Source organism: Rosa chinensis, chromosome 1 (assembly GCF_002994745.2).
Source record: "Rosa chinensis cultivar Old Blush chromosome 1, RchiOBHm-V2, whole genome shotgun sequence".
Taxonomy (NCBI): Eukaryota; Viridiplantae; Streptophyta; class Magnoliopsida; order Rosales; family Rosaceae; genus Rosa; species Rosa chinensis.
The window spans coordinates 53,742,595-53,758,019 of record NC_037088.1 but is presented as its reverse complement, the minus strand read 5'-3'; the positions used below and the strand labels follow the sequence as shown (position 1 = coordinate 53,758,019).

General features: G+C 39.3%; 4 protein-coding genes and 1 long non-coding RNA gene across 9 annotated transcripts; 2 read left to right on the top strand and 3 right to left on the bottom strand.

The window, feature by feature from the left end:
- Positions 1–746: 746 nt before the first annotated feature.
- LOC121051199 lies at positions 747–2,349 on the bottom strand. The gene is made up of 2 exons (XM_040513307.1): positions 1,163–2,349; positions 747–1,059 (listed from the first exon to the last, which is right to left on the bottom strand). The coding sequence occupies exons 1-2, from the start codon at positions 2,265–2,267 to the stop codon at positions 776–778; spliced, it is 1,389 nt and encodes a 462-aa protein (XP_040369241.1). The 5' UTR covers positions 2,268–2,349; the 3' UTR covers positions 747–775.
- Positions 2,350–3,117: 768 nt separating this feature from the next.
- LOC112181671 lies at positions 3,118–5,877 on the top strand. Of its 5 annotated transcripts, none has more exons than XR_005804039.1 (6): positions 3,118–3,444; positions 4,087–4,212; positions 4,322–4,511; positions 4,843–4,905; positions 4,998–5,096; positions 5,216–5,238. It is a non-coding gene; the product is annotated as an uncharacterized LOC112181671 (long non-coding RNA). The 5 variants fall into 5 exon arrangements; XR_005804044.1 differs by having other exon boundaries at positions 5,221–5,237; XR_002929042.2 differs by lacking the exon at positions 5,216–5,238 and adding an exon at positions 5,300–5,877 and having other exon boundaries at positions 3,119–3,444.
- A 308-nt stretch (positions 5,878–6,185) lies between these two features.
- On the bottom strand, positions 6,186–9,107 carry LOC112182245 (monocopper oxidase-like protein SKU5). Its single transcript, XM_024320685.2, has 8 exons — positions 8,973–9,107; positions 8,772–8,881; positions 8,411–8,681; positions 8,169–8,298; positions 7,716–8,076; positions 7,110–7,478; positions 6,346–6,602; positions 6,186–6,244 (listed from the first exon to the last, which is right to left on the bottom strand). Exons 1-8 carry the CDS (start codon positions 9,105–9,107, stop codon positions 6,186–6,188), a joined length of 1,692 nt encoding a protein of 563 aa, XP_024176453.1.
- Positions 9,108–10,004: 897 nt separating this feature from the next.
- Positions 10,005–11,967, top strand: LOC112182244 (pentatricopeptide repeat-containing protein At3g46790, chloroplastic). Its single transcript, XM_024320684.2, has one exon. The coding sequence runs from the start codon at positions 10,089–10,091 to the stop codon at positions 11,964–11,966; it is 1,878 nt and encodes a 625-aa protein (XP_024176452.1). The 5' UTR covers positions 10,005–10,088; the 3' UTR covers position 11,967.
- A 684-nt stretch (positions 11,968–12,651) lies between these two features.
- Positions 12,652–14,785, bottom strand: LOC112182249 (ras-related protein RABC2a). Its single transcript, XM_024320688.2, has 6 exons — positions 14,413–14,785; positions 13,892–13,960; positions 13,741–13,806; positions 13,370–13,491; positions 13,150–13,278; positions 12,652–13,042 (listed from the first exon to the last, which is right to left on the bottom strand). Exons 1-6 carry the CDS (start codon positions 14,540–14,542, stop codon positions 12,929–12,931), a joined length of 630 nt encoding a protein of 209 aa, XP_024176456.1. The 5' UTR covers positions 14,543–14,785; the 3' UTR covers positions 12,652–12,928.
- Positions 14,786–15,425: the final 640 nt, after the last annotated feature.

The window sequence follows — 15,425 nt, the reverse complement described above, 5'->3', positions numbered from 1 at the left end:
CAAACCGAAAAACTCTATCTGGCACAAGTTTCAAACCAACATACAATTAGGTCTTTTATCCATTTAACAAGGCATGATCCAGCTCAGCCTTGTTAAAAGCTCAGTTATTGTTCTTACTCATATATAACCAAGCCTAATATGCACATAAGACACTGCCAAATAGATTCACTCATATCCCATACAAACTACAAAAACTATAAAAGCTAAGCCTGTATGTGCACATAAGACACCTCGCCAAATAGACTAGGCTCATATCCTATACAAACTACAAAAACAATAAAAGGATTAGCATATAAGAGAGGGAAGTCAACTTAAACCACCAGTAGATGATTGTAGTACCCTACCCATCATAAGCAGAGTCGAAGGCAAAGGAGTGTACATAACAGAGCGGTGGATAGCAAAATCACTACATAAAGAAAAAACAGCCGAAAGCCAAACAATCAACATTCAACAAGAAACTCTTAATAAACTAGGCACCAGCAGCTAGCTCTTCACTTAAAAGAAATAGGTAACAAAGAAATATGACTAAACTCCTCTGTAACTACAAGGACTACCCTTCCATTAATGAGCTTCAACATTTTAGATGCATTCTCAAATGCCGACTCATGGAGCATCAATTTCTTGCTATATAGCAATACTAGCCTTAAAACAGGTTTTCTGCCACCCATCAAGAAAAAGGACAGACTAACAATCACAAAATACCTGCCTCAGCAAAAAAGGACAGACTGGTTCTATAATTGAGGCACACAATGCGAAAAGAGTTAACTTACCAGCCTCAGCGGACAAAGCTATGAAGAACTGATCCATTCAAGACCCCTGCAGAATCCGGAGACCAATCTGGTTCAAAGACTCGGGAATTCAGAATTTCGGTGCCCATTGATGTGTACTCATCACCCACAATTTTAAATGATATCACATGAATGCGCAGCTTTGGAGTCTCACTGCCTACATTGGTCCGAACTGGCCCCCATGGTTGCCCCCAGGTCCGAGCTGCCCACCATTTTGAAGGCTCATTGTCTACATCGATCCGAACTGCCCCCCATTGTTTTTGTTTAACACCTATAAAAACACAAGTTATAGCAGTAAAAATAGTAAGAGCGTGTTTACAAATTTCTGGTCATGCATGTACTCATGCATATAAATGTACAAAATTATTTGTTACCTGTGGAGTCAAATTTGGCTAGGACACAACAAATCTTTCTTTCTCCTAAATCCACTAAGCTATGCGTTATGTTGCGAGTGAACTGATCTCCATCATCAGGGCATTGCCACACAAGATGTGGAACACCCTCAACAGCCGCATAATGATGGTCGTCCGATTCCTTTTCCAACCAAGTCTCTGAGACTCCACACCCCTGTGGAGTCAGGCGATGCATCATTATCTCCCACTTCCTTGCAGACTCATTCCATGCAAAGTTAAAAAGCATTCCTTTGGGTCTAGGAGACACTCTCACGTACAATGCTCGCCCTTTGCCAAGAATTCCGGGAGGAATTCCACGAATTGTAGGCCAAAACTTTTCGACTGCAAATGGAGGCTGCCCCACCTCAGTAGTCGCAAACTCCGATAACTTAAGGTTAAACATGTATACTTCACTATACACACTACTGGAGACCCATAACATGTTTTCCAACAGAGCGTACGAAAAATAGAAATCATCTTCGTTATAACCAGCAAGAGGTTTTGGCGCATAAGGGTCCCGCAGCTGGTCCAAAACACTAGGATCAAGAGACTGCATCAGAGGATGATCCGGAAGCCGTAACCAACGATTTTCATTCTGGTTAAACACCTCAAATGCAAGAGAGTCACAAAAATTCGACATAGAGGTGCCAAGGGCAAACAAGCGACCCTCAAACTCGAACATCATAGGCTGAAGTTTGCCAGAACTGAAGTTCGGCATCATGTTTGGCTTGATGTTAGGGTGCGGATCAACTGTCGAATCCATCTCAAAGACATACAACTCCGTGCGAGAACATCTTGGAAACCACAAATGTCCTTTGTGTCTTAACTTTGACGAAGAGGGGAAACAGCCGCCCCCGAAGACAATTCGAGAGCCAAAGACACCACAACCCATGTGGAACCGAGGAAAAAGCATTGGTTCGGTTACAATGGTATCCATGGGCTGACTTTGCAATTCTGCCAGCCGCTGCAAGGAAGCATGTCTCTCAAATAGTTCTGCCAGTTTGATTCGGTACACAACGTACCGACGGCGCTTACTGTCATAATCGGCCGTACATACGTATAGGGATTTCTGCTCCTCCATTGGCATGCACCTCCTCACCTTTCTGACTCTTATTTGCCTATTGTAATCTTCAACTCCTTCCCTTTCTGCTTCTCAGTTCCGGAAAGAACTTGCTTACTTGTTAAAGGAGAAGAAGAAGCAGCCAAGGCATATTTTGTCTTCTGCAAATCCTATCAAATCCTCAGTTCACCATATATTTTCTTTTGCCCTAATGTTTTAGAAAAACTGGAAGAAAAAAAAAATTAACCTAAAGAAAAAAGAGTAATTAAATAAAAAAATGGACATATTCCATTGTAATATAAATTAATGGACATATTCCGTAGTTGGAGGGACTTGAAATTTCATCATGCCGTGATTAATTACTCAAGGAAATCTCTAGAAGCAATATCGGGCGCTCATAATTGCCCTCTTTTGACATCATTCAAATTGAACAAATGGTTACGCCACCAGTCTGAGGATGAAGTACTTGCTGCAGAAACCATGCATTGTTAGGGACAAATAATGCCTTCACTACTAGAAATTTGGGCAAAGGCTACCGATTACTAGCCACTGTTGCCAAGTGGTGCTTGATTGAAATAGTGTTCCACCGTTTCAGTCTTCAGTGACAAACTTTTACAATGCCACTAATGATCACTGGGAATGGACTGAAGTTAGAAGGCATTTTGCTATTATATTATATTTTTTCTTGGTCTTATTATATTAAATTATAAATAGTACTCGTGCATTGTACTCGCCCTTGACAACCTAGATATTTAAATGTATTTGATGGCTCGATGGCCATACTTTTTTCTTTGGTACAAGTTACATGCCATACTTTGACAGACCAGTATACACTTTTAATAAAAATTAAATAAAAAAGCAAATATTGCTCATAGAAGAAATATAGAAGATGTTTTCATTCGCCGAACAACCCAAAAAATAAAAATATTTAGGGATCTAAAATCACTCGAGTCCCAAAACCCCACCCCCACCCCTCTCTCTCATTCCAAATCGTTCTTCTCTCCTCCATTCTCATCACCCAGCAATCTCCACCATCGCGTTGCCGTGACCGCCGCGGTCATTTGCCACATCATCACCATACTCGATTTGGCTCTCACTGGACCAGCTTCTCAACTATGCGCTAATCTACATCACCAATCCATCGCCGTTTTGGAGTATGGAAGACGATATAGAAGAGTTCTCTTCTCCTGAAGATACTATCAAGGTAATTTCTTTGTCTTTTTCTCTTAATATTTTGGATTTTTGCTTATTGATGTTTTGAGTGGAGATGAGATTTTGCAATTTCTTGTGAAAATAAAAGTTGATTTATCATCTTTTTTGATGAAATTGTGAGAAAAATAATAATAATGAGGGATTGTTATTAATTGGTGTTGATTAGTCTCTGTTTATGATGTGAAGATCATAATTTGGAGGAGGAAGTGAATTTTTCTCTTTTTGTTTTATTTACAAATTTGAAGAAAAAGCCAGCAGTAACCAATAAGATCAACAATCTAGCATTTGTTGAGATCTGCGGATGTAATTTAATGGGTGTTTTGATGAAGGAGACTGACTTTGATAATTTGGGGGTTGCGGTAATGATGCACAAGGTAAAAACTTTTGGTTTCATTCTGTTAAAATGCCTTTTAAAGGCTAGTAGTTTGACAAGAAACTATGTATGGTAAATAAATGGTTTAAAGGAATTGGGTTAAATCTTAGGGTTGATAACTACTCTTCAATCATTGTAAAATTTATCCGCATAAGCAAGCAGGTTTGACGGTTGATTAATCATTGGCAGAGTTGGTTACAATTTGTGTCTCGCCATATATGGTTTTGCCTTCTGATTGTGGTTGCTTTGTTCTTGGTGCAGCTATTGTTCAGGTCGCTATGCAATCTGCAATGCAAGAAGTTATGAGTCTTTTGGTAGACAGGTCCAATTTTGGGGATACTTTTAGTCCCAATCTCATTTAGTTGCAGTTGACTGATTGTTCAGATTGTAAGCTTCTTTTTTTGCTTCTCTCTGTATGTGGTCTGTACTTGAGCAAGATAAGAGTCTGTGAACACCATAAATTATATGTTTATTTCAAAGTTTGCCAAATTTGTAGCAGATGTGCGTCGGTCAACACAATATCAAACATCCTGTAGTAGTCCTAAAGTCCCGTTGCATGGAAGTGGAGTTTTAACTTCTCAATCATCCTACCATAGCATTGGAAGAAAAAAGAATCATATTTTAGATGTTCCAGCTTCTGTGGTCTGTGCTTGGTCGTCATTGGTATAGTCCCTGGTGGAAGGAAGGTATGTTAAAAGTTAAAAACTCTACATTTTACTGGTTTTGTCAGTAACTCTGCATAGATCTAATATTAGTAGCAATTAGGGAGTCAGCTTTTTCTTAGGTTGATGTTAATACATATGGACAGTTTAGGAGGCTATAAAAGTTGATCATGGATTGTTATTAATTTCTGCCATTATAGTTACGATCACAGAGTATAATGTCTGTTAAATCTTACATTTGTTCTAATTTCTGCTTACAAAAGAAACAGGAGTTTATTAGTGTTTATTTACATACATTAATTTTTTCGTGTGCCTTTATTTACATTAGTTCTAATGCTCTGGTGTTTGCCATCAGGTTTATGTTGGTAAAATTGGGCAGGAGTTGACAGGTCAAACAGCCCACAGACTATGCTCAAAGGTATTTGTGAAATCAATAGTTTGTCCATATTTTCATTATCTTTATGAGTGTGACTGTATGTGGCTTACACATTGTTACTTTGTAATTGACAGGAAAGTTGAAGCAGCTTGTGAAGGCCAGAAGAAGGAAAGCCAAAAAATAAAAATAGATGAATTTCATGCCATGACGGGCATTAGTTGTAATTGGAACTGGTATGGGTATAGGAAATACAGATTGGAGCCTATTAATTTTTTTATTTTTTTTTAATAAATGAACATTGACACCGTTTTAATTGTGACTGCATGATGAAAAAAAATTAATATAATATAAGGTTAGACACCAATCAATTACACCGAAGAGAATAGGAAATGGTGTGAACTGCCACTGCGAAAGCTGACACAGCAGTTTTCGGCAGGTGTACTTTATCCAAATGTTAAAGCAAAATATGATGAGAAAGAACCACCGATGTTGAAATGGTGGTCTATGCAACAATGGAAACTGCTCCAAAGGGGACTGACATGTGATTGGTGGCTGCATAGTGGCTATTGAAGATATCAGTGGCCTTTGTCAACAATGAGCACAGAAACTTGATGGTGTCCTATAGCTATAATTCTAGTAGTGAGCTTGCGAAAAATTCTTGATGGCTGTCCTCAGCTCGAGTCACTTGATCTCCGCGGATGTGGCAAGCTTAATCCAATGGGATCTTTGGGAAGAAGACCCTTGGATTCCCTTGAAGACTATGAATGAATGAATATGATGAAGTCGATCTAGCTATATGATTGCCCACAAAGGGAGTGATCATGCACTCTAGTGATTTTACAAAATTTGTTCTACTTTCAGTCTTGAATGTTGAGGTTGAATCTTTATACGGCAGGTGGCTATTCGCAAGGGAAGACAGCCTGAACGTACGGCTGAACATACATTCATGTTCAATATTTAGTTTACTCATTACTTCATTAGCTATATTTCAGATTGCCTTATTGCCATACAGCTATGGTAAAAGTACCACTCCTGCAATTTGAGTGTAGGAAGGCTTTTCGTTATATAGATACACCTTCTATGAGTCCTAAATAATAAAATGACATAATTCACGACTCAACAACATATTGCAACAAAGAAAAAGTAGATGAAGCCAAACTAATGAGTCAAGTAATTTTAAGTTGGAGCACTACCGATCTGGATTCTGGACAGAAAAAGAATGCTTTGTGCGTAGTAGTACATGTCATACTTATATGTAGCCAATTAAACAAATTCGAACATTATTGCTATATATATTTCTACAAATTAAGGTCCGCTTCCAATCACCACTCTCCTGTCCATGGACCTGGAGCTGGGGCTGGAGGAGAATCAGAAAAAATCCCTGCAAATAGAATGAAAGCACGCACAATTAAACTTCCCGAGAACTAATAAAACTGTTTATAAGTACTTGTGATAATAAATGAAATTGCATGAACTAGTTACCACATAGAAGGAGGTTATCAGGTGGCGGGCGCTCCTTAGCAGGGTCAGGGTCAGCATCAAAAACTCGTACGTAGAGTTCTTGTCCCAAGTACCAGTGCTTCAGTAGTTGTGACCTCAAGTTCCACATTCCAGGGTTGTCTAGGAATGCATACACTGCAGTCCATGCTCCCGGGTACACTTGCACGGTTGATCTTACAACAGGATCGTAGAGGTTGTATGTGCTCCGTGATTCTGTAGTCCAATCTCCAATGCCGAACCTGCTTGTTAAGATTTTGACAGGATCAGACTAGTGTCCAACGTACATGTTTTGCATTACATGCTCATAAGGAATTTTCGGGATTTGCTACTACTCGGTTTGGAGTTTGGACCTATTGATTAGATGATCGATCAAGTGAGAGTTTGCAAGCATAATGTTTGTGGTTTGGTTACTGTATGCACACTATAATTTGCTTGAAGCTATCAAAATGTGTGGCATGATATTTTGGTAAACTCTCAACCTCATTAGTGGATCTAGTTGAGAGCAAAAGGTGTGTGATAAAAGATATGAAAGAAGCAGGGTATGGTATTCCACTATTCCTTTCTAAGCAGGGTACGGTATTTCTTCATCATGTTTTGCCAAGAGAAATTTTTAGAGTCCACCACCGGTCATCTAGATTCTAGATCAGGTAAACTGGTACTGAGAGCATTGAATTTTCAGATCATAATATGCCATGATAATGTGTCTAGCTATCAAGAAATATTAAAGCTAATAGAGCTAGGCTTACCCAACAACAAAAAATCCGTAACCATCCAAATGCCAAGAATCCATGGCAGCCAGGTTGTTTTTAAACACTATTTCTATCCACCCTTTGTGGATTCCAGTCACTACAAATACTCCATAACCAGCATCGGGGTTGACTGATTTCACTGGAAAAGAATCAAGTTGATACACACCGGAACCATTGACAAAGTAATCAGCGAGTTTCAGCGGGGTCGTTACAGTGTCATATGACACATTGTTGACAACATAACGTGGTAGATTATGAATTTGAGCCACTGTACTTTCTAGGACGAAGGTTTGGGATAGGGTCACATTTGAGACGTTGAAGCTACCTTGTGGATTAGGCCTTGCAGCTCCAGCAGTTAAGTTCCACCTGGTCATGAAAAAGTTAATTGGGGGAGAAATATCAGAATGTGTGTGATGAAACTAATCGAAAATGAAGTCTGCGTAGAAGAGGAAAAACACTCTCTCGATCGCCACAAAGTCACACATGTTATGTTGTTCGTCTGTTAATTTGAACCATTCAACATATGAATTCTTATATTAATGAGCGAACCAACTTAATGTTCTGACAAGTGCAATTTAAATCAATTTTGTATTTTATTTTTACCTAATAGACCGGGCCTGATTCATCGAAAAATCGACATCGAATGGGTCAGGCCCTTCTGGCAGCGGTCCGCCTACTGTTGAGACAGAATTTGAATAGTGCAACACCCCTACGCCCACCAGGCTGCTAAAATCAGAGGTGTTGAGCAGCTTGGGAGATGCCACCATGTAATAGTCAGCCTCATCTTGATTTGCTGTGACAAGAACTGAGTAGGATTGACCAACATGTACATCCAGAGAATCCAAAGAAATCTGATTAGTATATGACCCTTCTGTTTCAACCAACACCATTTGATGGTTCTGAATCCTGAAATTGAAACTCACAGCATTCCCCACATTTGATATTCTCAGCCTGTATGTCTTCCCTGAATATATAACAAACATGCAATCATAAATACTTGAACACATTATATTTCAGTAGATACATATAGCTCTCATTAATCCTAGCTAAATGTACCTTGTGTGACATCGAAGGACTCATGGTCTTTTGACATTTGATTATCTAGAGGGCCTTTGCCATTCATCAGCATAATATCTGGAAAGGTGTAATAAGCCGTCTCGCTAGTATCCATCTGTGACCTAATTGTCTGTTCCAATTCCATGTCCGAAAAATAAAATGTGAGCCTAAAATGAAATTGAAATTTGAACTGAAGCTAATTGGTCATGATGTTCATGAATAAAATTTCAAGTGAAAGAGACCTTGTAGCTGTCATAAGACCAATCACCAATGAGGAGATCAAATTCTGCCTCTGGTGCAGGGAAGGGGACGGCAATGACTTTGCGGTTAATAACACGAATAGCTCCAAACCCTCCAGCAGCCTTATGGAAGTTGATGGATGGAAAGTAGAAGAAGCTGCCAATCTGGTCCTTGGTTTGGAACACATAAGTCCAGTTTGTACCAGGTAGAATCGGACAATTTGTTCCTGAAACTCCATCTTGCCATGAGTTTAGCCTTTGCTGTATACCATTCCTACACCACCACAATCATTTCTCATTGTTAACTTAAAACGTTTGAAATTGGGTCTATGCAAAATTAATTGTTGTACAAAACTGTACATACCATGTAAATAGTAGAGGCTCATCCATGTTGTTAAAGACATTGACATGAACAAAGTCATTGGTTGTGGCATTGATAAGAGGCCCTGGAAACTTCCCATTTATGGTGATGACCTGCTCAACAATGAACACAAGCACAGGTTCAAATTCTCTAACTGTAAGAAGAAGCAGAAAGCCGAGCAAATTAAAAGCAACCGGTTCTTACAGGTTGATCCATAGACACAGGCTTGATGGTGCTGTCAAGGGTCACATCCCAATCAAGATAAATATGAATAGCATTGGCTCTAGCAACAAGAGCTAAAACCAATATTGCGCATTTGATCAGGCCAGTATAGGCCATTTTTCTCTGTTTCGTGTCTACTGCGTCGTGCTAGGAAATGCAAATGGACAATGTAGCTTATATACGTGAATAACAAGGAAGAGTTAGAGAGGTGAAGATTCATAGAGGGAAGACAGTAACCAGGATAAATGTAACAGCTGGAAAATGGTATCAATCGGTGATATCAAACTCTTTCTTATTAGTGACTGTATAGTAGCATAAAAGATTAGTGACCAAACCAACCAAAGCCGGCAGGTTCGAGCTGAACAACAAGAGTACAAGAGGAACTGGTCACGGACCATGACATTGTTTTGATCAACCTTGGGGCCTCAGCTAGTTGACTCCTTCAAGACTGTAACAAGCTGTTTTCTCAGAACCCATTTGTCCTCTAAGTAATCTTTTCAGATTTAAAACAAATAATATCAACCTAGGTAATGGAGTTCGCTACATGACCAAACAAAAAGAACGCTAGCTGAAAAAGTTATGAGGTACCAAAAATTGTTCAACGAGCCACATATCAACTAACTTGTAGTCTAATAATATTATTTTTCTCTTTAGTGAAAGAGGTCTTAAGTTCAAATTCTCTCTTTCGCTTATTAATGAGAAAATAAAATGTAGTTGCACATTCATGTAATGAAGCTAGCTAGTGAGGTGGTGAGGCACTGAGGCCCATCCACGAGTGGTGTAATAATGCAGCAGGCACAAATGATTGAAGGAAATAACTAGGAATAATTTACAAACCAAACAAATTAAAAAGCCGTATTTCCATTAAAAAAAAAAAAGCCGTATTTATTTCATTCTTACTAATTACGAACTTTATTGTGCCGAGAAAATACAATTATAAATCATTATAGGTTTTGGCATTAAAATGCTTTGCTATGACACTTTTTTGGGACTAATGCTATAGCATTATACCATTAGACACCACTCCAATGTAGTCGGAATGAAAACTCAAGAACACAAAACTCAAATCGGCACTATTTGGCGGGACTGCTCTGCTCCATGCGTACTCTGTTAAAGCCACTACTAGCACAAAACCCATGTTTCATCTTGGACTATGCACCAATTTTCCAGTCCTTAACTGGGCAAAACTTGTTGAAGCTAGGCCAACAGGTCCACACCCATATGGTCCTGCGTGGCCTCGAACCCAATGCCTATCTTGGCGCCAAGATGGTTGCAATGTACGCCAGCTCTGGTGATCTTGACTCAGCTGTAAATGTCTTTCACAGAGTAAAATACCCATCTCCACTTTTGTACAATTCGATTATTCGGGCTTATACCCTTCATGGTTACTCTGCGAGAACTGTGGAAATTTATGGTCAGATGCATTGTTTAGGCCTAAAGGGTGATCATTTTACCTACCCTTTTGTGCTCAAGTGTTGTGCAGAGTTGTCGAATATTTTGATAGGGAAATGTGTTCATGGGCTGAGCCTGAGAACTGGGTTGGAGTCTGATATGTATGTTGGGACTTCTTTGATTGACATGTATGTGAAATGTTGTGAGATGGGGAGTGCACGTAAGCTGTTCGATGAAATGTCTGTGAGAGACGTTTCGTCGTGGAATGCGTTGATTGCGGGGTACATGAGAGAGGGTGAGATTTATTCTGCTGAGGAGTTGTTTGGACAAATGAGGTGCAAGAATATTGTGTCTTGGACTGCTATGATATCGGGGTATGCGCAGAATGGGCTGGCTGAGCAGGCATTGAGTGTGTTTGATGAGATGTTGAAAAAAGATTCGGAGGTTAAGCCGAATTGGGTGACGGTAATGAGTGTTCTTCCTGCATTTGCACATTCGGCTGCACTAGAGCGGGGGAGGAAGATTCACAAGTTTGCTAGCGGGATTGGTTTGGACTCGAATGCTTCCATACAGACCGCGCTGGTAGCAATGTATGCTAAATGTGGGAGCCTTTCTGATGCTCGTCAGTGTTTTGATAGGATTCGTGGAAGTGAGAAGAATTTGGTTGTATGGAATACTATGATCACTGCTTATGCGTCCCATGCACGCGGATCAGAAGCTGTGTCCACTTTTGAGGACATGGTGAGAGCCGGTGTTCAACCTGATCATATAACATTCACGGGATTGTTATCTGGATGCAGTCATTCAGGGCTTGTTGATGTTGGCTTGAAATACTTTGATGGCATGAAGACAGTATACTCTGTTCAACCAAGAGTTGAACATTATGCTTGTGTTGTTGATCTATTGGGTCGTGCAGGGCGATTGATGGAAGCAATGGATGTCGTAGATAAAATGCCAATGCAAGCAGGGCCAAGCATTTGGGGTGCACTGTTATCAGCTTGTCGAAACCACCCAAACTTGGAAATTGCCGAAACTGCAGCCAGAAATCTCTTCAGTTTGGAACCAGACAACAGTGGCAACTATGTCCTGCTATCTAATATATATGCTGAAGCTGGCATGTGGAAGGAGGTGGACAAATTGAGAATTCTATTAAAATCTCAAGGGATGAAGAAGAGCCCTGGAGGCAGTTGGATAGAGGTCAATGGGAAAGCCCATCTGTTTCTTGGTGGAGATACATCTCACTCTCAAGCAAATGAAATTTACATGTTACTGGAGGAGTTACCGAAAAGGATGAAGGCAGCTGGTTATGTACCTGACACTAGGTTTGCTTTGCATGATGTTAGTGAAGAGGAGAAAGAACATAACCTTACAACCCACAGTGAAAAGCTTGCCATTGCCTTTGGACTTCTTAATACCGATCCTGGAGCAGTTCTTCGTGTGACAAAGAACCTTAGAATTTGTGGAGATTGTCATACAGCCACCAAGTTCATATCTAGAATCTATGGGAGGGAGATTATCGTAAGAGACGTGAATCGATTCCATCACTTTAAAGATGGGCACTGTTCATGTGGAGATTATTGGTAACGAAAAGGAGCCTTCCATTTGTACCAAAAAAAAAAAGGAGCCTTCCACATGAATCAGAATGTGTGAAAACGTTTGGAAGATGCCATTAACCGCATTCAGATGGATATAACAAATCCCCAGCGACACGTCCTGCTTTGACAATGTTGCCAAAGGAAGAACTAGAGCCAGGTTCGAAGCTATATTACAATGTTAATGACTGCAACAAGCTGATCATTCTGGCTTCAAAACTGGAAGACATTCATGAACCTTTAGAAGCTGATGCAAACCATGGTTTGATCGGCAGAGAGGAAGCTCTTGTTTTCTCGTTGTTTTCTAACTGACATCCCAGAAATCCTCAAAGACCATGAATTTTAGCTAATATGAAATGGTGGTGGCAGTATCCGAGTTGGGTCATTCAAGTTCGAGTGACACATTCAGCCTTGTTTTGCCCAGTATAAGATTTTTGATGGGTAAGACGAAATGAAGAATGCTCGAGTTGCTGGAGGTGGAGTACAACTCCTGTGAGCTAAGGTTAGATTCTGGTCCATTTTATGGGCCTTACTTTGATTGTAATTTTATTTGACATAAATAAAGCTTTTATTCTCATCAGCAAAAGCCATGTGTACTCATAAGCAACAGAATTGAACACATAAGAAATTCTGGAAAAGAATGAATATATGATAAAATTGCTCAGAACAGAAAGAAGGATGCAAAATGCACATTTTAAGCTATTTTCTGTATTGTTGCAGTTTCTGTACATCTTATGTAATTTATAGACATTTGTAGCAAACTCTAAATCTTGAAATGCCCTAGCACTCGAGCAAACCCCTGACATCTGCAGAGTTCAATAACCTAGCTAGAAACTATTATGAAACCCAAAAAAAAAAAAAAAAATCATGGAAGTGATGACAAGGATTTTTGAAGATCCGAGTCCACCTAAATTGCATATCACCAGTTTTTGTACTGGCATGAACTAATGTTCTCTATTGAGAGCAGCAATTGCCGCTGCAAGGCATCTGGTCTGCTTCTTTCTGCTTCAAAATTTGTCTCTTCACGTCCACAGATCCACTTTCCAGTAAACTTGGTACCTCCAGCATCTGTAAAACCAACAAATTGGGTAGAACTTAGAAGACTGGTGATGTGTGATTAGATGAAAGCCTTGAAGCATGTGAGGTCTTAGAGATTCTAAATGTGAGATTGATACCTTCAATGTGAGATCTTTAAAGCATTGATGAACATTTTCTTTAGTTTTAGCACTACATTCAAGAAACAAACATTTATGCTCCTGTGCAAGTGCCATCCCTTCTTCTCTGGTTACAACCCTCTCTTTATCCTGGAAAGTTTTGCACAACACAATCAGATTTGAGTATTTAGCAGGCACTCTTGTATATGTAGGAAACCACAGCTAGCAGAATCAAACTTACCCTGTCAACTTTGTTCCCGACTAGAATTTTAATGCAATCTTGATTGGTGGAGTACCGGTCTACTTCCTTTGCCCACAGATTTGATAAATTTGTAAAGGTTTCTCGCCGTGTTACATCATACACTGCGATTGAAATCAAATGAGAAATCAGACCGATTTTGATTTGCCATTGTTCAGCTAACGCTCTGATATCAATTAGCAACTCAACCAATGAACAGAAACAAAAATATAAGTAGCTTCCATGGCTGAACACATATTTATATGATGTGAACAGAAGATACATGTGTAGACAATAGACAAGTCAAGAATAAATGATCAGTGCATAACTCAGACGATGCAGATTGAAATGTTTTTGTAAATGAAATGACATACCGAGAATGATTCCATGTGCACCTCTGTAGTAAGAGCTTATTACTGTTCCGAACCTCTCCTGTCCAGCTGTGTGCAAAAGCAACACAAAATATTCACAAACCAATTCCATTGACATGGCGAATGAGGAAATTCAAAATCCATTATTGGATACCTGTGTCCCATATTGTTAGCTTCAATCTCTTCCCATCAATTGAAAGCTGTTTGATCTTGAAATCCACACCTGGAAAAGTGAAATGGTTGGAACAGAAGATCAGCACCAAATATAATAACAATCAGAGAATTCAAAGCAAGTATAACTTTCAGAAATTTTCCTTGAAGTTCAACATTAAGATATGCAATGGTATAGAAACAGAGCGCTCATAAGTCATAATCATGAAGCTCAGGTATACAAACACAAGTATGGACTTATAATTTGGTCATTTCCATCTAGTGGTGATAGCTTATAAGACTCTTCATAAGTTCATGTACAAAGACAACAACGAAATGGAAAGAAAAATCAATGCATGCCACCATTGGAGTTCATAAAGTTTGCAAAGATACAGAACTCCAGTATTTCACAAGATATGGAACCCAATTAAGTACTTGGACATGTGACTGAGTCATTAATTTCAAAGAGAACATGGAAGAGCTAAACTCTGAAGGGGGATGAAAGAGTATTAGTAGCAGTAGTACCAACTGTAGGAGAAAGGTCTTGAACAAAGTTGGAGATGAAGCTCAAAAGAAGACTGCTCTTTCCAACACCAGAATCACCAGCCAGCAAAATCTTGAATGAGTAATCATAATTTCTTGGTGAACCCTTCATTCTCTCTCTCTCTCTCTCTCTCTCTCTCTCTATGTATATATATGTTCTTCTAATACTCTCTAGTTTCACTGATATTTCTCTGGTTCTAACCTTCTCTCAAAATACAAAACTACAGAGACAACAGAGAGAGATAGAGAGTCTTAGAATTGCAAATAGGAAACTTCCTGAGGTACAAAGACAGGTGTTATTGGCGGGTAGCTAATACGTGTACACTGTATATGAGAGAGAGAGAGAGAGAGAGAGAGAGAGAGAGAGAGAGAGAGCTTAAGTATTCAAGTAATTTGTGAATAATTCAATTCGGTTAAGAACTTAAGAATGATTGCAGATTTGCAGTCCTGTAATTTGTGCAAATGGATTTGGCAGGTTTTATGTTTATTAGGATAAACTTCCTGTTTCTTGAACGGTTTTTGTAGCTTTCTTAGCCCTTACGCCGGATTTTTTTGGCAGCTAATACTTGTCTCCTTGTGCGTGTCACACACTATAAAGCACATTTAGCCTAAAGGCCTTCACATTTATTTGTGTCCCAACAAGACTTGTGAACTGTTAATAGGGAGGAGGGAATAGGGTTTCTCACGGAAATGATAGTGAAAGATAAGCAATAGAGTTCACAAAAAGGGAAATTCTTAGGTAGGGACTTCCCCACCACGTGGATATAGGGTAAATCAAAATCTTGCTTGTTTACATCATGAGCATGAAAATAAGAACTATTTTGATTTATGAGTTTCAGTAAATATAAAAAATATTTAAGAGTGTTCGATTCATCGATTTTCCTTCTCTTTTTTTTTTTTTCAAGCAAGCCTGGAAATCCAAGTTGGGAAGACACTGTAGTAGTATAGTACGAAGTTTAAGACGATTTGATAACAGAAGTTGATGATGACACAAA